This window comes from Coenobita brevimanus, chromosome 66 (genome assembly GCF_032717465.1).
Source record: "Coenobita brevimanus isolate Jiangsu-jjx chromosome 66, ASM3271746v2, whole genome shotgun sequence".
Taxonomy (NCBI): domain Eukaryota; kingdom Metazoa; phylum Arthropoda; class Malacostraca; order Decapoda; family Coenobitidae; genus Coenobita; species Coenobita brevimanus.
In genome coordinates, this window is record NC_137019.1 from 37,415,976 (window position 1) to 37,433,955 (window position 17,980).

The following is a 17,980-nucleotide window of genomic DNA, read 5'->3' on the forward strand; positions in this document are numbered from 1 at the left end:
AAGGAGGATGGAAGGAGGAAAAGAGAAGTCAGGAAGGGAGAAAGAAGAACAGAGGGAGAGGAGGAGAGAGACTGAGGGAAAAAGGAGAAACGAATGGGAAGGAGGAAGGAAGGGCAAAGAAGGAAGGACAGAAGGAGGGAAGGAAGGAAAGTGGAGTAGATGAGGAAGACTTGGGGAGTAATGAGAAGAAAGAACGAAGAAAGAAGGAAAGGAGGCTGAAGAACGGAGAGTGGAAGAATAGAGGAAAAAGAAAAATGAAGAGAGGAGGAAGTGTTTAGGGGGGAAAATGAGAGAGAGAGAGAGAGAGAGAGAGAGAGAGAGAGAGAGAGAGAGAGAGAGAGAGAGTCGGTTCAAACTGAGTTCTTTCCCATTAGAAAACTAGAGGGGCACTCAATGGAGCGCATCTCTCCGGCAAGGGCCACGTAATTTCCAAACCACTGTTCATAATGGGTTAGGTTTTCTCATCACTGATTAGGGTTTCGCAAAGGGTGTTTTCCGGATCCATAATGTAATACTATTCGGATCGATCCCAGAAGTTAATCGATTGTTCCCTGGGACATGGGCTATCTACCCACCAAATTTGGTCCAAATCTCTCATTTAGTTCTTGAGTAATCCTGCTAACAAACAAATAAACAAATAAACAGACAGGGGTGAAAACATACTCTCCTTGTCGTCCAGAACAAGGCTTGAACGTGCACAAGTATAGTTATTCGCCCATGACAGATCAAATTGTGCAAGCCGGCCGTTAAAATAAAAGAGGAATTTTTTTTTTCTTTTTCACACTACCGCAACTATATAATTAAACTGATTTATAAAGAATCTGAGCCGCATTATGCCCCTGAGCGATGTTCCCTTAAGCGTGGGATTCTGCTTAACACTTCTGCCATAGAGATTTATTTTGCATATTACACTTCAGCGTTTCCATGCCAGTGACATTCATAATACTATTCTTGACAAATTTTACTCAACTTGGAAGGATCCCTGGAAGTGAAGGTATGAACTTAAGGTGTATTCAACCCCACCAGTCTCCCCTGTGTCCCCTAATCTGAATAGAATTGTCGGAAGATTGATGGTGGGCTTTAGTGCCCAGGTAGTGATATGTGGAGGTGTGTAACAAGCAGGGGGACTATAGGGGCTTAAGGAACGGGAGGTCAGGCCTACGCCAAAAATAGAAGACATTAAAAAATAAAATCATACTAGCGAAAACCTAATATCTGTAACAGGGTCAGTCAGAATAACGGTCCGCTTTTCTTGTTGACAGCTAAGAACAGAGAGAGAGAGAGAGAGAGAGAGAGAGAGAGAGAGAGAGAGTGATTCCGGTTCCCGGTACGACCGTCTATATATATATATATATATATATATATATATATATATATATATATATATATATATATATATATATACCGGTATATTTATGTATAGATAGATATAGATAGATAGACGGATTCTGGTTCCCGGTACGACCGTAGCTCAGGTAGCGCTGGAGGTAAGAATGCCACGTTAAATGTCTGACTTTCCTTACGCGTACACCTCTGCCAGGCGCATATCGCTCACGCACATCGTCACATGTATTGTTTTATGCTAAGCTGCATCTTTTGTTTACCTGTGTAGTACAGTCATGCAATATTATTTCGTTACTATTATCGTAAATTACTCACATACTGCCACGGTGGTCCAGGAAACAGACAACAAAATGACGAAAATCTCCGTGGTTAAGGTGGATTAACTACGCCAGGTGGGAAGTAAATGTATGTAAGAGACGTTTTACAGGATAAACTGCTGTGGCGACGTGGGCAGAAGTGGCTGTCGCTGAGAGTGGTTTGTGAAGGATGTTGGGATCTCATTCTGATGTTAACAAACTGGAAACTAGTGTTATAATGAAAGTCACTACACTGAAAGAATTTGTGAAGAGGTAAGGACGAGGATGGCTTGTACAGTAGGTGGGGACATCTACACTCATTGTAGTGGTATCATCAGGTGATTCTACACTGAGAGCAAGAAAAATGATTTTCTGTAACCCTGAAGGCTATTTTCTACTTCGGGCAGCAGCCATGCAACCAAATGAACGCCTGGTTGGCTAGTGGATTAAGGCGCTTCAATCAGATTTGACCATTTGTTTTTTTCATCCAAAATGTTATTGAGGTTTAGTGCTAGAATAATGCCACCCAGGAAAAAGCAACTGGTTATTGGCATTAAATGTCGAGAGTAAGTACCTTATTCCCGGCTCTCAACACTCTTGATGGCAAAAACACGGCTTAATAAACAATGTCAAATATGTGAAATACGAGTTAAACAATATGCATTTTTTTTTTTTACTTCAAATGAATAAGTACATACTCCTACACTTTATTTTGGCTACCACTAAAATATTTAATTTAGCTTTGGGAAATTTTTGACCATCCTGGGGTTAAGCCTGTCTAGAACCATTTATTCCGTTTGACATTGCGTTTAACAGTCTCAGCTGCTACCACATAATTTTGTTTAGCATTAGATTAAAACTTCCAACTAGAGGGGTAAGATATGATTTTAAAACACACCATCACTATAAGAGGCCATTCCATTGTTGAAAAAAAATTCTTCCTGCAGTCATTAAGAATAAAGTGATAAAACACACACACACACACACACACAAAGTCAAAGGATTACAACTAAAGATTTTGCTTTCAACTAGACGATTTTGATTAGGTTCGAGGAGCCTATGGCCACGAAGGGATTGATCAGTATACATCAAGGGTAGAATTTGAGATTTTCCATAAGTCTTTCAGTTTTAGGAATATTTTTGATCATATACGAATGTTTCTGCTTCATTGCTATTACTTGCTTGTTTTAACCTGACGTATATCCACCACGTCTTTCAGTTCAATTACTTTCTAAATGTGGCCAGGCTGTAGGGTAGATCTGGCTATAGAGCATTTGTTACAACCTGAAGAGGCAGGACGTTCAGCTCGGTTGAGGGCCTGGTGTAGTCAAATTATAGGGCCGTTTTAATTAGTAACCAAGGAGATTCACTTCTCCCTCATAACTAAGGATTTTCGAATTTCATGCAATCATGGCATAGTATTACAGGTTGAAAGAATGGCTAAATAACGTCAGATGGAAAGAAGCGACTTTAGTAACCAAAGACTCATTTATACCTCGTAAGTAGCGATCACCGAATTTCATGCAACAACAACTTAGTATTCAAGTTCCGGAATTTGCCCATTTTCGTCAGATGAAAACAAACTATTTATAAAACAGTTTAAAAGACTGGTTGAACAGTAGCATGTTACCTGGCTTCATAGTTATGGCGTTACCTTGTTCATTGTTGTGGATCTCTTCTAGCTATTTTCAGATACTTTAAGTCAGTTATGGTTATACTATAAATTAATGAACAGATAAATAAATGAATAAATAAAATTATATGTATGCATGTATGTGTGTGTGTGTGTGTGTGTGTGTGTGTGTGTGTGTGTGTGTGTGTGTGTGTGTGTGTGTGTTTCAGGGAATTTGTGTAACCAATGATTTCATGGAATCTCTAGGGAATTCGTGAAATGAGTTTAAAATCGGATGGGTTAATTAAGGTCAGGTTGATTTAGGCTGCAGTTAGACCAGGCTGGGATAATCTTTGTTTAGGTTAGGTTAGGCTAGGTTAGTTAGATTAGGTTAGGTTAGGTTAATTTAGATGAATGTTTAACATACCTTGGCATTCATCTAATTTAACCTAACCCAACCTAACCTAACTAACCTAGCCTAACCTAACCTAAACTTAACCTAGATTATCCCAGCCTTACTTAACCGCAACCTAAGTTAACCTACCTTTAACACAAATTCCCTGTAACATTGCCAGTGTTAATCAGGATCCCCCAGACACCACCTTCCCTTGGGGGATCACGTCCTACCTACAACCTATAGTCGGGGTAGATTACCATTGTCCTCAATTTCGTTCACCTAAAAAAAGAAAAAAAAAAAACTCATACTACCATTATCATCACTTACACTCTAATTACTACAAGTCACCACTACCACCATCATCACTACCACTGTTAACACTGCCATTACCATAACTACCACCACCATCGCTATTGAGGATTCAATTTTGAAATACATACTTATTTACCATTACATACACATTAATATCCCCATCCCTCATCATCCCTTCTCGCCTCTATTACCTTCCTTCCCACTCTCATAATGCTGTTCATTTATTCACTTCAACCCTCCAACCCACAATACCTAATCCAGTCACCCTTTTCATGTTTATAATAAAATATCTGGTCACTCTGGTCAGGGTGTTGATAGGATATTCCCCGATCCCACTCCGCCTAAAACCTGGTTGACATGGACGGCTACCACTGTGCAAAAATTCGTTTTCCTAGATCAAAGGTAGTGGTAAAGCAAAGGTGGAGGCCGACGCCATGGGGCGTTTAGCTTCACTGCTAATTTATTCTAACAGGTCTTTGAGCATGTGGCGGGTTATTCACCCCCTATCCTGAGAACCAAGACCACTGCATTATCCACGTTGCCACAGTTACCTCCTCTAAGGTTTACTCTAGGTATTAATTTTACCTACCAACCAACAAACGGTTGGTTGGTAGGTAAAATTAACATGAGTCGAGTGACGATAAAAAACTACAGCACTGAAAACACACACACACACACACACACACACACATCTATCTATCTATCTATCTCTCTATCTATATATATATATATATATATATATATATATATATATATATATATATATATACAGGTCTTTATATTAACATGATAAATGGAGAGAGAGAGAGAGAGAGAGAGAGAGAGAGAGAGAGAGAGAGAGAGAGAGAGAGAGAGAGAGAAAGTTTAAAGACGGAAAAGTACAAGGTGTTGTGGACGTTTATACCAAGGTCTAATGAGACTTAGCCCTTGGTTGTTACCAGGTAAACATCACATATTATGTAGTGTATGAACGGTAATATGCAGTATAAAAATGTTCAAAATACTAGGTACAGTCTGTCAATATACATCCATACGTCTTTATCCCTGAAGAGGTGGCAACAAACGAATCAGCTCCATGTTACCGTGTCCTTTGCCATCAGGCTGCCGTCCCTGCAGCTCACACCGTCTTTACTCATATACTACGCCACCTAGCTTTCCAATCAGCTGAACTTATAATCCAACTCGCCTACAGGTACTGCAGAAGTCGAGATGATCGGTGGTGGGTGATGTTGAGCGGACTGACGCTCCTGGCCCTGTTCTCTCGGCAGATTGGATTACATCACCCCCCTGGTACCATGTTAGTAACACTACAGTATAGAAAAACAGAATTTTCACTGATTGGTTTTAGTGCTGTTGGTAGGGGTATCCACCATCAATTTACCTGATGCACTTGTACTTTCAGATGGCTGTACACTGGGTGGGAAGCCATATTGTTGCTTGTAGCCCGGGAAGCCATTTACTACGCTGGGCAGTAACCATATTACCAACAAACAGACTCTTGTTGTCCTAGTGGGTTAAGGATAGCTCCAACCAGATGTTCCTAAAAAGGGGTTAAAGCTGAGGGAAGGTTGGGACTCAATGGTAACATAATCGGCTCAGGGAAATGGCGGCTGATCACTTTTTTTTTTTTTTAATTTCTGGACTTAGCTTAGCCCTGGGTCATTAAGCGAGCCACCAAACTGGACACGTGTAGAGTTAGGCATGGGAGAATTAACGGATACAGCGAAGTTATATTTATTTTAACCGTGTAGTGAATATGGGTTTCATCAAATCTTTCGTTCTATGTGTCCGCTTCTTTCGCACGAGAGCTGTAGTGATAAGTCTTTACTGTGTGTACAGGTCATCCTCCAACTGAGAGACTCGAGGTTCAATCCCTGGCCTGTCCGTGAAATCAGAGGACACGATCTTATTTACCCATTTTTGTTAGAAACCAAAATATGAACTTATGTGTAAAACGATGGTTGTATATCGTAGTCTTAGGAAATGCTTAGATGTTATCCATGTCAGTTACGTTTGTATGTGTTTGTGATTGTTCCTGAATCACAAAATATTGCCCCTGAAATTTCACTTCCTCACAGTCTAATTCTTCCTCTGTCATTCTTTCCCCTACAGATGGGACGAGGTGCATTTCGGCAACTTTGCTAACCAATACCTGAATCGAACCTTCTACCACGACGTACACCCACCACTCGGCAAGGTGGGTGAGGCGTATTTGTCACTCTATCTACAGTCAGACACCTTAATCTAGGAAAGGGTGTACAGAGACAAATTGCCTCCAGGTCACCCTTAACTCTGTCATCAGACTGCCCTCCCTCCAGCTCACACCACCCTCATTCATATACGTCACCACCCTATCCCTTGAGCTCATCCTCGGTCTCCCTTTCCTCCTGCACCTCATTTACACACACTCCCCTGCACATGACCAAATCAAAGTATGTAAAAGCGTCATTAATAGAATCCTTCACAGTTCACCAGTCTCTAATTCACTAGTCAACAAAATTAAGCAGCTAGTCCTTACTCTACTAAGGGAGCCACACAAGCGAGAGATCCAGCGTTCGATTCCCGGACCGAACACTGGACCTGTAGGCATGGTCTCCTTTGCCCCAAGCTGTGCGTTACCTTGATTTGGAAATATCGACCTGGGTTTAAATCTGCGTGGGGTATCTGGGGAGAATATTTTGGATGCGAGCTGGGGAGAGGACAGTGAATTGACGGGGGACAAAGCGACGTGGAGGCGGATTGTTTGTGGCCACCCCTTACGGGATTGAAGCGTCTGGCAATAGATAGATGTACAGTTTTGGATGCCTTTCTTATCCACAAAATGCTGCCCACCTATGTTAGGTCAGGCCTCCACACTTGTACTTTCAAATAAAATTGGCTTTCACACTGACTCATGCTTCCCGTGTCCCCCTCCTTCCTTCCGACTTGGTGATAAGCCCAACAACATTGTTTTGTCCTTTTTTCTTTTTTCTTTTTCTTTTTTTTCTTGAGAGGGAGGGTGCTGCTCTCTCTCTCTCTCTCTCTCTCTCTCTCTCTCTCTCTCTCTCTCTCTCTCACACACACACACACACACACACACACACACACACACACACACACACACACACACACACACACACACACACACTCATTAAGGGTTATTATTATTATTATTATTATTATTATTATTATAAATATTATTATTTTTGCCCAAACACTTTAACAATCTCAGGCTCCTAAAACTTACCTTCAGCCGATTTGAAAGAAAAAAAAAAAATCTGGCTCTGAATTATAATACTAGTGTTGTTATGGCCGAGAGAAAGTTAATGGTGATGACACAAGGATTTACAGGTTGCTATACTAATTTTAATATCATGGCTCGTATTCTCCTCAGTAAAGAAGACACCGTAACACCTCTTCCTTAGGGATTTAGTTTTGGATATGGCTGGTTAATATCCTTCTGTACGTTATCCATGCAGAGTATGGTGACAATGGAAGGATTTATGTAACACAGAGGCTATGGCTGTTTAATATCCTTCTGTACGTTATCTATGCAGAGTATGGTGACAATGGAAGGATTTATGTAACACAGAGGAGGACAGTAAGGTGTAATAACCAACATAAGTTACTTAAGAAGTTTCCTTACGCGACAAGAAACTGGTTCATGTGGCGATAACTGGAATAGATCAGTAGAGTTGTTGCAGTCATTAAAAGCTTATTGTTGACATTTTTTTTTTTTTAAATATCAGAACAGAGGAAAGACAAACAAATGAATAAAAAATATATTAACACTCAGGCTCCTCTGACTTTTTGGCCCGTAGGCTCGTGGATTATGGAAGTTCTCTAACACCTTTTTTTTTTTTTTTTTTAAATAACAGAACGGAGGAAGGAAAAACAAATGGGGAGAAAAAAATAATCCATACATCAGATTACTGGTGTCCTCTGTTCATAAAATATCTGTAACAGTTAGACTTGAACAGTTGTAGGTTGAAATTTGGAGGAAAACAACTCTGGGGAAGCGAGTTCCAGAGAGATGCAGTTCGGGGAATGAAAGAATTCTGATAGGCAGAAGTTCTGCAATATGGTTGAGTGACATTCCAGTCATGAGGGCTACCTGATGCCCGTGTAGCACGAGGGAAGGCATGGAGAGGTGGCACCATGGACGCAACTTCGTCTGAGCATTTGCCAAAAAAAATATCTGTAAAATAATGCAAGGGAGGCAACATTCCTTCATACTTGCAGGGGAGGTAGTTTATATGTAATGGCGGGGTTGTTAATGATTCTAACAGCTTTATTCTGAATTTTGTCTAGTTGTCTTAATGCTACCTCTCCACAACCATTCCACAAGGGTGAGCAATATTCAAGCTGAGAGCGCACATGACTCTTATAAATTATAGCTAACTGCTCATCGGCGAAGAAGTTACGGACTCTGTACAATAATCCAAGTTTCTTTGAGGCGGTTTTAGCACGTGATCTGACATGAGAGGTCCAGCTGAGGGCACTGTTAAGTGAGACACCAAGAATTTTAATACTTTTGGAGATGGGAATATTAGTAGCACTGAAGGTTACGTACGAATCTGGCAATATCTGTCTATTAGTAAACTGTATATATTTAGTTTTACTAGCATTAAAAGAGACAAGGTTGTTTTGTCCTCATTCACTGATTGTAGATAGATCTTGATTTATGGAGATGGCTGTACTGAGTTGAGAGGTAGAGATATTAGACTTTGTAAATGGATGTCTGAGTGTGAATGAACTATGTAGTGTTGAGTCATCTGCGTATGAGTAATGGGATTGTGAGTGACAGATAAGAGATCATTGATATGAACCAGAAATAGGGTTGGCGCCAGAACTGATCCCTGCGGCACGCCGGCGTTAATTGAGTGGAAATTGGAATATACATCATCTACTTTTACTCTTATTTTCCTGTCACTAAGATAAGAAGAAATCAAAGGAACAAAAGACGTTAGTCCATAGCAAGGGAGTTTGGACAGCAGGGAATGGTGCCATACTCTGTCGAAAGCTTTAGAGATATCAAGAGCTACTGCATGAGTTTCTCCAAAAAGATCAATTGATTGATGGATGGTATGAGTTAAGAGATTGAGTATGTCAATGGTGGATCTTTCGTGGCGAAAACCGTATTGTCCATCACTAATTAAGTTGTTGGATTCAAGATGTTTAACAATATGCTTATTAATTAAAGTTTCAAATACCTTACCAAGAGAAGATGTGACAGCTATTGGTCTGTAATTGGAGGGGTCAGACGAACTTCCTTTCTTCGGAACTGGGTGGATATTGGCTTCTTTCCATGAATTTGGGAATAAAGAAGTACGTATGCATAGTCTGAATAATTTAGCTAGGACAGAGGCAAGGTCAGGGGAACACTTTTTCAAAACAATTGGCTGAATTCCATCTGGGCCAGGAGCTTTGTTGGTAGGTAAATTGTCTAGGATGGATTTTACGAATCTTGTCTGTATTGTAAGTGGGGCAATTTCGGGAGAATCAAGTTCCAGTACTGAGACATTCTGGCTGGTATCATCTATGGTAGAGTTTCTTGCAAAGGTACTAGCAAAGATATCTGCTTTCCCACGTGGGTCATTTGTAATATTGCCATCTGAAGATTTTAGTGGGGGAATGGAAGATGACTTGTTAAAGTTATTATTGAAAGAATTAAGAGTTGACCAGAATATTCTATTGTCATTAGGGTTGTTAAGTAGTTTTGATGCTTGCTTTTGAAGAAAGTTTGATTTAAATAGATTTAATACAGCTTTTGCATGATTTCTAGCAATTTTAAATTGGGAGAGTGATTCAGATGTTTTTGATTTTAAGTAAGAGTTATATGCTAATGACTTTTGGGCTGTTGCTCTGGCTGTTGCTAAGCAACTTATTATACTCATTACATCTATCTGTGTATTACATAAATCACTCTAATATCGCCATACTCTGCAGAGATAACGTGAAGAGGACATTAACCAACAGTATCCAAAAATAAATCTCTAAGGAAAAGGTGTTTGGGAGCCTTCTTAATGAACGAGAATACTGGTCATTGCCAATTGATTGTAGTCGCCATGATAGAATCCAGGAGTTGTTTCGATCACGAGTCTCAAAGTCTTTTATTTTCTCCACATTAATTCCTACAAGACCTTCATCTTCACTGAAACAATGACAAAAAAATGATATCTGTTTTAATCCTTTCATCTTCCCTGAAACATGCAAGTGTAAAAAGAACATGAAATTCAACGTACTTCATTCCTCCTTTCCTTCTCACCGTCTTTCCTTGTCTATTTCACAATGGAATCACATAAAAAATAATTAATAATGAAATGCCGCCTATCTCCACAACAGGAAAGAAAATATTGGCGAAATTTGATCGTCAGAGCACAGAAAGAGATATAATGTAAATGGAATTCTATTTATTTCAGCATATCATTTTATCTCCACTACAGTTACTGATAGCGGGAATCGCCTGGGTGACTGGATACAAGGGGTCCTTTGAGTTCCAACCTGGCAAGATGTATACTGATGATATTGACTACACCACTATGAGATCGGTGAGTACTGGGTGTGCTCTCTCTCTCTCTCTCTCTCTCTCTCTCTCTCTCAAGCAAGTTTCATACCCACATGTTTATTTCATTTCACTAATTGGTACTGAAGGCAAGGTTATTTTCTGTCCCCTATTCTCCACCTTACTGTCCCAGTTTATTAAGAGTGTGTCTCATTTTTGGCTTTATCAAATTTAGTGTCCGTTTGGGGAAATAATACTGCTCAATTTTCTTCCTCCTCCTCCTCCTCATCATCATCATCATTATCTTTTTCTTCCTCTTCTTCCTCCTCTCCTCCTCCGCCTTCTCCTCCTCCGCCTTCTCCTCCTCCTCCTCATCATCATCATCATCATCATCATCAGCAGCAGCAGCAGCAGCAGCAGCAGCATCTTCTTCTTCTTCTTTTTCTTCTTCATCTCCTCCTCTTCCTCCTCCTTCTCCTGTCTCCTCCTCCTCTTATTCTTCGTCCCTCTTCTCCTTCTAAGTCGAACAACTCTGAAGCTCTTATATTATATTCTGAAAATCACCAGGCCTTCTTAAATTGTACAGTATCTCTGTTTTTCATAAGCGATTGTTCACTTTCTCTTTATTGATCGTAAGAAGGTGATTGATAGTTATGTCCCCCATCTCTGTTTTGGAAATTCTATAATCTTTACAATATTATGGGAGGAAACATAAATATACAATTATTCTCTCTCTCTCTCTCTCTCTCTCTCTCTCTCTCTCTCTCTCTCTCTCTCTCTCTCTCTCTCTCTCTCTCTCTCTCTCTCTTCACAGATGATGTCAATAGTGGGAGCCAGTTTGGTGCCTCTGTCTTTCCTGATGGTGTGGGAGCTCACCTTCTCACTCCCTGCCTCAGCCATGGCCGCCTTTTGCGTACTTTGTGGTGAGTTTTAACACTATAAAGTTACGTGTAAGTACTGTATATTTACGTGTATTAAAGCGACAGACTTCCACAAACCTGAGATGGGCAGGAAGGCTCTACTGTTATGTTAAGCACTTTTTCCCATGTCCAGAAAAGCAGGTAGGCAGTAGGCTTGTAGTGGGAGATGTACATAGGGAAATTTGCAGGAGTTTTAGTCTTTTTTAGTTAGAGAGTCTGTATATTTCAGTGAGAGAACCAACAGGGCCAGAGTACAAGAAGGATATATTATTGCACCCAGTTCAGTTTCCGTCTTCAGTTGTAATCGAACCCTTCAGAGGACTGGTAAACGCACACGTTACCAACCCGACCACCACATGACAACATTCATTCCTGCTGGATGGTCAGGAATTGTAGACTATGAGTGCCTTCAAGTATTAAAGTAGTGTGATGAGTGAGGAAGAAGTATTGGAGGATGAAACCTGAGAGTACAGTAAGATATGGATGTTTGCTGGCACACTGAAGGCAGCTGAGTATGGAATTTAAAAAGTTGCTGCATGAGAATATTGTGATCCCCACTCTAAAGGATGGAAGTGAATCTTGGACACTGTTGAAAGGATACAAGTCAGGAGTAACAACAGTGGAAATTGGTGATCTGGGAGGAGCATGTGGAGTTATATGGTGAGCCAGAGAATTGAGGAAGTAAAGAAACGGTGTGGTGTTATCACGGGTGGATCCAGGAATTTTCGGTGGGGGGGTCTGATTCGCTGATTCAACCAAAGACTTGGCGCGACACACTGATAATTCAATGTTCAAATTGCCTCTTTATTCAGTGATGCATGGCCGGTGGGGGGGGATGCATCCTCCCTCTCCCCCCTCCCCTGGATCCATCCTTGGGTGTTATGTGGATGTGACTGAGAGTAGCCTATGAGCTGTAGTCAGAAATGGTTTCACCATGGGAAAAGGATGGTAAACGAGTGACTGACTAGAAGAGTGTATGTGAGTGAGGTGGATGGATGAGGCAGAGAGGAGGACCAAGGATTAGATGGTGAGGTGGAACAATACTGATATTTTTGTTGTTATGATAATGCGTGTGACATTCTCTGTCTCTGTCTGTCTGTCTGTCTGTCTGTCTGTCTCTCTTTCTCTCTCTCTCTCTCTCTCTCACAAGATACCATTCCCAACAGATACATTCGTGCATCGCCTCAACACACTAGTCCTCCTGGACCCGCCCCTCCTCGCCTCCATGCTGGCTTCTGTATACGGTTCTCTGAAGGTGCACAATCTCAGCCACAGGTAAGTCTAGTCTAATTGGTTCTGGAAAATTCGTAGCACCTTCTCCTCAGCGCTTTATTATTTCGTTTGTTCGTATTCCAAGTGGATTTTGAGTTTCCGTAACACTTCTTCATTGGAGATTTAATATATACTGTATATATATATATATATATATATATATATATATATATATATATATATATATATATATATATATACAGTTTATGTATATATACATATATATACAATTCCACCTTAGACGATTCCGGTGCTGTTCCTCCATCACTTCCTGCCTCTGACTTCCTCATGGCTGACATTAAAATTTCTTCAGCTGATGTATTTTCTGCCATCACTGACCTCAATACTAACAGGGCATATGGTCTTGATGGAGTCCCTCCTGTTGTTCTCAAGAACTGTGCTTCTGTGCTTACACCCTGCCTAGGCAAACTCTTTCGCCTTTGTCTGTCAACTTGTACCTTTCCTTCTTGCTGGAAGTTTGCTCTCATTCAGCCAGTCCCAAAGAAGGGTGACCACTCCCAACCCTCCAACTATCGTCCAATTGCTTTAACATCCTGTATTTCAAAAGATTTCGAGTCAATTCTCAATAGAAAAATTTTAAGGCATCTTTCCTATCACAACCTTCTTTCTGATCGTCAGTACGGGTTCCGTCAGGGACGCTCCACTGGCGATCTTCTCACCTACCTTTCAGACTCATGGTCATCCTCCTTTCGAGACTTTGGCGAAAGCTTTGCCATTGCACTTGACATCTCAAAGGCTTTCGATCGAGTCTGGCATATATCTTTAATTTCTAAACTGCCCTCTTACGGTTTCTATCCTTCTATCTGTGCCTTCATCGCTAGCTTCCTTTCTGGTCGTTCTATAGCCGCTGTTGTAGACGACCATCGTTCTTCTCCTAGATCTGTCAACAGTGGTGTTCCTCAGGGCTCTGTCCTATCACCAACTCTCTTCCTTTTATTCATCAATGACCTTCTAAGCTCTACATCTAACCCTATCCACTCATACGCTGATGACTCCACCCTTCACCTTTCCATTCGGTTCCCGCAACGCCCATCTCAGCAGTTACTTCAACAAACAAGGGATGAGGCTATGGCACACCTAATGTCTTACTTGGCTCGTATCTCTGACTGGGGTAAAAATAATCTTGTTGTTTTTAATGCATCTAAGACTCAGTTCTTACACCTATCAACCCGTCAAAATCTTCCACAGGTATACCCACTAATGTTTAATAATATTCAGCTTAATCCTGCATCATCCTTGAACATGCTTGGGGTTTCATTTACTCAGGACTTATCTTGGAAAGATCATATTACATCTCTTGTAAAATATGCTTCCAAGAGATTGGGTGTGCTTAGCCGACTCCGTTCTTTCTTTACCCCTGCACAATTGTTGACTCTATACAGGGGTTTTATCCGCCCCTGTGTGGAGTACAACTCTCATGTGTGGGGAGGCTCCCCACATACAGCTTTTCTCAGTAGGGTGGAGTCAAAGGCTTTTCGTCTCGTTAACTCTCCTCCTCTTACTGACTTCCTTCAACCTCTGTCTCTTCGCCGCACTGTTGCATCTTTATCTCTTTTCTATCGCTACTTTAATGGTCACTGCTCCTCTGAACTGTCTGCATGCATTCCTCCACCTCTACGACGGGCGCGTAGCACAGGTCTAGCAGCAAACTCTCATCCCTTTTCTGTCCAACTCTCTAATGCAAGAGTTAACCGTTACTCCCAGTCCTTCATTTATGCAACAAGTCAGGTCTGGAACTGTCTCCCTCTGTCTGTATTTCCTGCTGCCTATGATCTCCAGTCTTTCAAACGCAGTGTGTCCAGGCATCTCAAAATGAACGGATCTTGAATTTGGCTCTCTTTTGTATTTTGTTTTTCTCTTGGAGGGAACTGTTATTGCGAGTTCATGGCCTTTGGTTTCTTCTTCCTCGCATAAAATATATATATATATATATATATATATATATATATATATATATATATATATATATATATATATATATATATTGCCAGACTCCACAATCCCGTACGGGGGTGGCCATTTGACTCTGAGTTATTTGTTTTACAGGGAGGGGCACTAACCCTTCACCAATCCACTTGACACGTAGGAAGCACGTATGGTTTGGTTATATGGGTACCACCCTGCGTTGTAAATGGTTTTTTGGCTTATATATATATATATATATATATATATATATATATATATATATATATATATATATATATATATATATATATATATATATACATGGTATAAGTCGATGAGGAATAGGCACTGCGAAATTTATGAACCAACTACAACTACGGCCTTGTTTCCCTTTCTAAATGTCCTTGGTGACTTCCTAGCACCTTTTCTTTGAGGATTATTGTGCCTTTTACCCTTCAGCATTCTCCTGTAATGTATGTTGTCTATATAGCTTTGATATCAACATGGTTTATACCAGCAGAATACAGTGGGATATTGAGGTCCAGTGTGCAGAATAAATCGCTAAGGAAGAGATGCTACGAAACTCCTATACCAGTTAGAATACGACCGTATGGTACCACGATTTTGAGGTTCCCATCCAGTTAGTAAAGAGGAAGATTTTTGCTTTACGAACTTTGTGCGTGTGTGTGTGTGTGTGTGTGTGTGTGTGTGTGTGTGTGTGTGTGTGTGTGTGTGTGTGTGTGTGTGTGTGTGTGTGTGTGTGTGTGTGTGTGTGTGTGTGCGCGCGCGCGCGTCACCTTTGAGTTTTAACCCCTTAACTGCAATAATGTCTTCTTTATCTCACACGTACTGCCAACTGACGATTTTATTCAGCTTAGGAGAGCCCCAGGTAGTGAAGGAATTATTAAGCACTATATGTAACTCCTCCAGTAAAAAACTCTGTCCTGAGCTTAATAAAACCGTCTGGAGGTGATAGGAATAAATCAGTGAAGTCGTCGGCCTAAGTAGGTTAATGCAATGAAAAAAAAAAAAATGTTGCTATTTATTGTGGTTGGTTTTGCTGGCCTCAATTGGGCGTGAACTCTGTGGACTGTAGGTTGAAGTTGTCCTTTTCCTGCAATGTATCATTATATTTTCGGGGGATGATGTGGGGATTGTGGAACATTGGCATAACACCACCGCTTACAGGCGTCCCTCTCCTGCACCACACGCACACACACCAAAAAAAAAAAATGAGTACCTTAATCTTTGTAGCTTTTACAGAGACCCCTCCATGAGGTGGCACTGATATAACCGGGCGATGGAGCTGTATACAACGCCTTTCAGCTTCCTCCTTGTACTCCGGAAGAAGAATGATGGACTGCAGAGGAGGAGTAACCTCAGCCTATAGTCCACTGGGTTCACAATCAAATGAACCTGAGTGGGTACAACTACTGCTGCTTCTGTCTGGTGCGGACAAACTTGCACATTAAATTCAGGCTGATATTAGACGATATTCTTATGAACGCACGTATTCGATTAGAGCTAGTCCATCCATCCATCAAGTTTTTTTTTTTTTTTTCAACAAACGGGTAGAGTTACAGGACTAGGCTATTCACCTGCGACATATAAGGCGAGCGTGACCAGTCTTGCTCGTCCTTGAATGACATTTTGTGAGCAATAAGCCCTAAACAACTCTCTGATTTAGCTCATTACGAGTTCTATCCATTCAGAGCATCCTAACCCGGTATATCACCAGGAGCAACTTGGCTATATGGGCACGATTTTGCTGAGCTGAGAGGAATCTTATAAGTTAACGCCTGCAGTACGATGGTGTGCTTTAATATTTTATTCTTGTACCTACATATGATATTTAACCGAGGGAAAACCTCTCCTTCTCAGGGGATTACTGGAGGCTAAAAATAATTCCTGACATACTTTGAATAAAATCGTATATGGATGGTAAGAATAGAACACAAAGGACGTCATCGCAGTGTAGTGGTTTAAGAGTTGACGATCGTTGCTTCTTCAAGAAACATGAAATTAACCCTTCTGTAATGGAGAGTCGATTATGCATTTGTCTGCACACTTATCTTGCAACTGGAAGAACCCGAGTTTCAGACTCTTGGGCAACCAGAAAGACAACAAAAAACCTTACTGTAACATCGACTACTGTAGATATTATTCTAGAGGAAGACTAGGATTCATAAAAAAAAAAAATGATCATATGTCTTAATTGCCACAATTTTGGTCAGCTTATGGGATTTTCTTGTGCTTCTTTCTTACCAAGTTGTTTGTGTATTAAGGAAGTTATTGTTCTCCTATATGTTATTTATGCAATCTGTGCCAGCATTAGAAGGATGTAAATAACATAAAACAGCCTGTTAAGGTGTAACATGGAACAAATCAACAAGGAAGAGGTGTTGGGAAATCTAACTCCACGGGGTACGACCCAGTGACCTTCGTGCAGTCGACAGGCATTAACCCAAGCCTTGTATTTTTGTCTGTGCTTCAAGGTCGTGGAGTGTAAGGTGGTGGGGATGGCTGACGTTTACTGGGCTGAGTCTTGGCACAGTTGTAAGCATCAAGTACGTTGGCTTGTTCACCGTAGCCACCGTTGGTCTACACACAGCCTACCAACTCTACACCATCGCTGCTGACCCTACAAGGCCTGTGGTTAGTACTCCTCACTGTACTTCTGTAATGTAATGCAATGTAATGCAAACTCGTGAGTCATATGGAATTACTGTAAGCGCCAAGGAGGCTTCATGGCATCTCGTCCTTGGCTATTTATTTTGCAAAATTATAATATGTTAACTTTCTCTTGCACATTTTATATATATCTCTTCAATATCGACATATACTGAATCACTGGCCCAACATAAAGGAGGACTCTCAGATGCAAGGCCTAGAATAACTCGCAAAGGAAGATGTGTTACGAAATCTCAAAAGACCGTGATCTCGTGTACTTAGGTTTTCTAGAACCTCTTTTTTAGCCATGTATCTTCAATCACAAGACCCCAATGACGCGTTCTTCTATTTCGTCTTTGCTACCTACAGGTGATTAAATTAATTTTAGGCGAGATTTCTGGTGATGGACGAGTTAATGAAGACTGAACCGAACCCCTCCAGTGGTAAAAGTCTCTCTATATCTTGAGTAAAATCGACTGGTGGCAGCATGAATAAAATATAAATCCGCCAGTTGATTAAGGGGATTAATATAACACATCAGTATCACCTTTCATGCAATTGATATCTTTTCCACACCTACGCTGATTACATGGATTAAATGCAGTATTATATAAACATGTCATATGCACAAGCTATACTCTGATCACTTTGCCTTGGCCTAGAATTGCCATCTCTCTATCTTCAGTGCCGAGTCATATTAACAGACCAACACTAGAATATGATGCTAGTCACGTAGAAGTACTGCAG

General features: G+C 40.8%; 1 protein-coding gene across 1 annotated transcript in view; it reads left to right on the forward strand.

The window, feature by feature from the left end:
- Window positions 1–2,159: 2,159 nt before the first annotated feature.
- LOC145405344 (protein O-mannosyl-transferase 2-like) overlaps window positions 2,160–17,980 on the forward strand; it is a 37,340-nt gene continuing 21,519 nt past the window's right edge. The window contains exons 1-7 of the mRNA XM_080276755.1: window positions 2,160–2,206; window positions 5,154–5,258; window positions 6,074–6,158; window positions 10,387–10,491; window positions 11,260–11,368; window positions 12,532–12,640; window positions 17,059–17,218. Of these exons, the coding sequence (XP_080132881.1) occupies window positions 2,160–2,206; window positions 5,154–5,258; window positions 6,074–6,158; window positions 10,387–10,491; window positions 11,260–11,368; window positions 12,532–12,640; window positions 17,059–17,218 (720 nt within the window). The remainder of the gene's footprint in view (window positions 2,207–5,153; window positions 5,259–6,073; window positions 6,159–10,386; window positions 10,492–11,259; window positions 11,369–12,531; window positions 12,641–17,058; window positions 17,219–17,980) is intronic.